This window comes from Lycium barbarum, chromosome 1, assembly GCF_019175385.1.
Source record: "Lycium barbarum isolate Lr01 chromosome 1, ASM1917538v2, whole genome shotgun sequence".
NCBI classification, from domain to species: domain Eukaryota; kingdom Viridiplantae; phylum Streptophyta; class Magnoliopsida; order Solanales; family Solanaceae; genus Lycium; species Lycium barbarum.
The window spans coordinates 170,354,673-170,361,207 of record NC_083337.1 but is presented as its reverse complement, the minus strand read 5'-3'; the positions used below and the strand labels follow the sequence as shown (position 1 = coordinate 170,361,207).

Below are 6,535 nucleotides of genomic sequence, written 5' to 3'. Positions count from 1 at the left end.
TTATTCATTTTGTTTGATTGTCTTGTATTTTCATTCTTTTCAACCACTTCAATTCTTTTTGTCTCCTCTTAAAGTCAAAGGGCAAAAATACAATACCATAAAATGTTAAGTTCTACCTAGAAATGGTTCAGAGAATAAAAAATTGAGTTATATATAATGCCAGTGTAAAAAAATTACATCATTAATGTAATATAACAAGTTATCTATCATTTATTCTCAACCAGGTTATTTGAGAATCTGTCAAAAACTCTTGACTTATTAATTCACAAACTTCAAACTCAATATATATAGGAACGAGACAAAATGTTTAAATTCAAATGAATAGGAACAAAGATCTTCGATCAATCGACAGGATAAGATATTCATAATTTTTTTAAGTGTCTTTTAAAGGATAAACTTTTCAAGTCGCCATAATGAAAATGAGCTCAAAAAGGTTTTATAACAAATTAATTATGCAGTACACACCCTTGATTTGAAATACTTTATGATAAGGTCATAATCATTGGCTCAAAATATATACTACTTAGCATTTTTAAAGCTAAATATATGAGCACTTGCTAATTATGAATATTACAAGTGTGCGTAAACAAAGCTGGCCTGCAAGAGAGAGAGAGAGAGGTATTGCATAAGATCGAAGTATTGCTATCATGTCACTTAAAAATTTATAACAAACATATTCTATAACAAACTTGGCTATACAACCTGCAAATGTTAGTACGTAACCTATTATAGTAGGTAAAACTACATAAAAATCTTTTTTAATATTAGTGTATATAATTTAAATTCTTTTCCAACTTGATTATGATGCATCTGAGATCATAGCTTTTATCATCATTAGTATCATTAGTTCCATTACCAAAGCTTTTGCCTTTTCATATTTGTTCCTCAGGAGCTGCCAGTCAGAACACGTACTCTGGAGAATTTCTTATCAAAAATAATTTAATATGGTGACACCAAGCTGTGATTGTACAGTGATTGCAACTGGTAATGACGCCATATATAGGATGTGTATTTGTATAACCTAATATAAAGGAAAACGAAAACACTTCAATGCTTATGAACAGACAAAAAGAACCTACAAAACTGCAACATTGATCGAGTCATTGTTTTATATACAATCTCCTGGAGTCCTGGTCATGGAGGAAGCTTCCTGTCTCTTCCAAGAACTTAAATTACGATTTAATTTATATGCATCGATAATGTTACAAAAAAAAAATGAATATTTGTGTATAACTTGTTGCAACAACTAACAAATAAGCTACCTTATTTTCCATGTATTAATTATACTAAGGCTGAAATGGTGAAAACACCCCTAAACTTGGCACGTTTTTGTACTTTAGCCCCTAAACTATTGACCTTCTTAAAAACACCCCTAATCTTGGCTAACTCAATTTAAATTCACCCCGTGTTAGGACACCTCAGCGACGTGAATCCACAGGCTGTCCACTTGGCATGTTCTTGTTGTACCATGTGGCAACATGGGGTGAATTTAAATTCAGTTTGCCAATATTAGGGGTGTTTTTAAGTGTGGCAATAGTTTGGGAACTAAAGTAATAATTCGTGACAAGTTTAGGGGTGTTTTCATCACTTCAGCCTTATACTAATTATGGACGGTTAACTTATCATTATCTTTTAAGTAACCTAACAATTAGCGCAAAAACTTATTTATACTCTCATTGTGTAAAAATTAATCCCCTTAGATTTCCAAGTTTGCATAATGTTAGGGGGATTTAATTACTAGGATGGAGATGAGGAGATCAGTGGAAATTGATGAAGAGCTAGCCTAAGTCAAGTCGTTGGAACATTTGTTTGTTTTGTTTTGACACCCCTTTTGAACGGGGTTCTAAAGTCCCTCATTCAAAATATTAACGATTAATAAAATGCTGAAATACAATAAGAAATAATATCAACATTAAGTAGCAGTTCAAAAATTAAAACTGCAATCCCTCAAACAAGTTAAACAAGTAACTCTTATCAATAATACAATAAGGAACTAGTATGACACTGAGCAATTAATTTAGTAACTATAACACTCGAATAAATCTTAACATTTCTGGAGAATATCCATACAAGCAAATACTTCCTCCCTTTCATATTTGACGGCAATCTTTGACTAGACACAAAATTTACAAAAATAACGACTTTGGTACATGAATTATATAAATAAAACATAGTATAAAATTAAGTGTGGCCATTAGAAATCTAACGAAAAATAGGAAATTTATGGTACAAAGTTTTCAAATATATAAATATATATCAATCCCTATAAAATGAGTAAAAACTGTCATATAAAACGGACAGTAAATAAAACAAGAAGTTCAGGAAAATCTCTTTAGTTTGTAGACAAACCTAATGTGTGAAAAGTAGAACAAAAGATTAATAATCTCACTTTAGATACTATTATTATATGTGTACCGATAGAGTGAGCATTTTTTTAAACTAAATAGCCGGCGTGGAATTACAGACTAGAGTCTGACTTCTCTCCATATTTTTAATTTCAAGAGAGTTTAAGTTTCAAAATGGTTTAAGCCCTTAATTTTCCTATCTCCCAAATATCTAGCTTCAATATCAGATCAAACAATATTAGCTACATATAAGCTTGATCTTGAATTAATGGGAGTCTTACAAAATTTCTTTTCAAAAATTTTAATCTCCTCGTTCTATATAATTTTAATTTCTTTTGACTAGGAAATTGGCTTCATAGATGAACTCCTCAAACGATCAAGATGTTGTCCAACAAGAACAAGAGCACTACATGGGAGGTGTTGGCAGATTTTATGAGTGTGTTTTTTGCAAACAAGGTTTCAACACAGCTCAAGCTTTAGGTGGTCATATGAATATTCATCGAAAAGACAAAGCCAGCAAGAAAAAACCGAGTACTACTCACACTTTGCTCAGCTCCAGTAATAAGCCTGATATCCAGAACAGCTTATCAGGTGAGTCGGATCTAAAGTTTAAGTTTAATAAGTTTCATGTTCTGAATTATTCTTTGGAAAATATGTATTCGAAATTGAATTTAGTAAGTTTTCAATTTATATAGTATTAGGGTTTTTTTTCTCATACACATACAATAAGTAGTATAATTATATTTTTTATGAAGGGTGTTCAACTGACCTTCTTTCAATCTTTGTGGCTCCACTGCTGCTTACAATTTTATAACAACAACAACATAACTAGTGTGATCTCACAAGTGGGGGAGGGTGGTATTACGCAACCTTACCCCTACGTTGTGAAGTTAGAGAGACTGTTTCCGATAAAGTTGCTGTATATCCTTAAAAAGTTTTTAACACATTGTACTTTTGAAATTATGGTTCAGCATTAAGTATTTGTTGAAATTTTTGTAATTTTTTACTTGTATATTTGTGTTGTTGAAATTATTGGTTCAGTTGAACTTGTTGTTCGTAAGTTGCGTATGCCTATAAGTATTAAATTATACAGTATCATGGGCGCTGATCTCTCTCTTACACACAAATTTTTCGCTTGTATATTTATGTTTCTGAAAAAACCTATGGTTTGTAAGTTGCATTCTCCCCTGTGTTCTATATGTGGTCATCCAAGTAAAAAATGATGAGTTCAATCAAATAATCTACCTTCTAACACTATAGGTTCGCCTCTGCAGGTTCTAATCTTAGATGTTACAATAATGTGGCAGAGGCACAATCAAGTTATGTTCCATATTTTCCGTCATCTGCATCTACCTCTACCTCTACAAATGGAGAGTTCTGCTTGAATCATAATAGAAGCAGCTCTCGTATTGATCATCACAATAGGCAATGCTTGAATTTAATTGGAGAGGATTGGGGCATGAACTTAAGCTTGCAATTTGGTGAAGCTGCACATGTAATAGAAACTATGGAAAAGAAGAGTCAAGAAGATGATTTGGATTTGGAGCTTCGACTGGGCCATTATCCTCGGTAAATGACAATTCATTGAAATTTCATCTCTATGAGATCGTCATGTATCATGCCTAATTAGTATATAGATTTACAAAGGACTTATTGTACAGCTGAGCTGAGTGTCTTAGTAACTTCTTGAGCAAAAGCATTAGTGTCATTTTCATATCTTTATGGTGCTTTTTTGCATTATAACACTATACACACATAAAGCTGATTCATGTATACTGGTAAGTAATTTTATGTTATATAGTGTGTATATGTTTTATTTCTTCAATAATATTGACCCTGTTTCATTAATCTGTGTTAGTTAATACTGTATGAGTTGTGTATATCTGGTTGCTATTTCTACTAGCTCCTTATTTTTTTATTTTTCACCTTTTGATACTAATGCCAGTTCCTTGACGTATTATGCGACCAGCCAAGTGTTATTTGATTTAAGTGAACAACTTTTCATGAAATCGACATATATATGATGATTAGCTACTATTATGTTCTCAGTCTAGCAGTAAATTTAAGAGGAACATGGGATCGGATCATGAGAGTACATGTCTTGAATATTTTTCTTTGCTTTAGTCTACATGCATGTATACATGGCATAGATAGCGACATGTTCCGCATTAGTTCAGCCCCCTCATATACCTAATTATGTCTTCAACAATTGTGATGTATTGCTGGTAGTTGAACTCGAAAGGAGATCTTCTGTGCCATTATAGATAAATACCGCATTGGAGTGGCATGGAAAAGATAGACGTGGTGAATTCAATATTTAAGTGTTGAGCTGCCTTTTATGTTAAAGCCAATGGGGACAAAATCGTGAGGCCCAAAAGCCATTAGGTGGCCCAAATTAAGTTACCTTGACTCGCTCTAGGTCGTTACAAATGATGTATATTAGAGTCGGTGCCTCTCCTAGTACGACGATGGGATAAATTTAAGCAAAAACGGTGAATCCCTAATACGGGTGAATGGTTGAACTCAAAACTATGGGGGTTTGCTGTGAAACTTGTCTTCGACTAATCTCACGTTGTAATGGGTGGGGAAATTAAGCCATATAAGTGCAAGTTCATGATTCAACGGATGGGCACCATTTTGGTTTAAAACTTGAGGGAATAAACAGACCCAAAAGCCTTGAAGTGCTCAAAAAGATCGAATCAAAATGAACAATAACTTAACAGTTCAACCTAAGTCATTACATTACATAGATTCTCCCTGCCTAACTATTATGAAGATATATAATTAGCGAATTAGGAGCGTGACATTTTTTTTTTTTGTATAGGTTGCACTTCTGCAGGCCAATTTAGTTTAGATAATATTCTTCTTACGTACGCGTTGGTGCAAAATTTGAAACATCCTACATGAATATTAAGGTTCGCCCGTCTTCTATCAGTAAATAGTACTTCCTCCGTCCTAAAAAGATTGACACTTTTTGCTTTTAGAGAGTCAGACGAGTTGTTCTTTGACCGTACTTTTTTCATATGTCTTTTAAATATTTTAAATTATTAATTATGGTGACTTATAGTAGTTTCCAAATATGTAAATCTTCTTTTGAAAAATTTAAAGATTCTATGTCCTAACAAACGGTCAAAATTAGAAAGTGTGACTCTCGAAAAGTGAAAAGTGTCAATCAGGGAGTACTTTACAATCACCTCAACACTGGGAAGTGGGAACCCTAATTGAACAAAAATACGGTATATAAATGCCACCTTACTTATTTGCCTTGACTTGGTCGGACTGTTATTTAACATAGAAAACGAAATGTTCCATTTGGCGTGCAGTGACACAGACAACTAATAATGTTCGTATTTATAACCTATAGCTATAGTAATTTATTTGTCTCTGGTCCGACAACTTGACTTGACCAGAAAGCCACACGGACTTGACTTGACCAGAAGTTAAGTTATACCTTAGAACAATTTCGGAATCAAAACTTTCAACAAGGAGTTAGGGCGGGGCAGGGTAGGCAGGGCAGGGCAAGCCGTGACCTGTTAAGATTTTGACCCGCCCTGTTTATGTGTTTTTTTCCCTGCCCCGTTTATGTTTTTTTTTTTTTCTCTACTTTATTTTTCACTTTGTAGCATGGTATCTATTTTCCTTCAACTTCTTTTGATTTTTGTTTTAAGAAAACTATGAAATAGTTCATAATTAGATCAACCAGAACGTCTTTTTTTTTCTTTTTATTACAAAGCAACGAATTTTAAAAAAAAATTGAATTAACTTTGTTCCAATGTACACAATTAAACTTTAAAACACAACACCGGTGATAACCTATAAAAATCAAAGTTTAAAAGCCTCCCTAATGAAATATTCAAAAAACAACAATCCTCGTAAATATATCGATGCTATTATAAAATAATAAAGCAAGCAAGAATAATATTGTACAAGAGAGAAGAGAAGAGATATATTTATTTCTCTTGTTAGGGATTGATTTACAATGAAGGAAAACTTCTATATTTATAGGGTAAAAGTGACTTGGAGCCTGTTTGAATGGGCTTAAAATAAGCAGCTTATAAGCTGGAAACAGCTTATAAGCCAAAAAAAAAAATAAGTTGAGGTAGACTAACTTATTTTTTTTGGCTTATAAGTTGTTTTCAACTTATAAGCTGTTTTAGCTAAGCTAAGTCAAACGGGCCTAATTATTTTTT

At 32.8% G+C, this 6,535-nt stretch overlaps 1 protein-coding gene across 1 annotated transcript; it reads left to right on the top strand.

The window, feature by feature from the left end:
• The first annotated feature begins 2,704 nt into the window (after positions 1–2,704).
• Positions 2,705–3,918, top strand: LOC132618080 (probable transcriptional regulator RABBIT EARS). The gene is made up of 2 exons (XM_060333137.1): positions 2,705–2,936; positions 3,620–3,918. The coding sequence occupies exons 1-2, from the start codon at positions 2,705–2,707 to the stop codon at positions 3,916–3,918; spliced, it is 531 nt and encodes a 176-aa protein (XP_060189120.1).
• Positions 3,919–6,535: the final 2,617 nt, after the last annotated feature.

Bases quoted from the DNA above. Each gene is read 5' to 3' on its own strand.
- LOC132618080 (XM_060333137.1), top strand. From the start codon at position 2,705: ATGAACTCCTCAAACGATCAAGATGTTGTCCAACAAGAACAAGAGCAC. The intron at 2,937-3,619 runs GTGAGTCGGATC...TCGCCTCTGCAG, and splicing joins TATCCAGAACAGCTTATCAG to GTTCTAATCTTAGATGTTAC.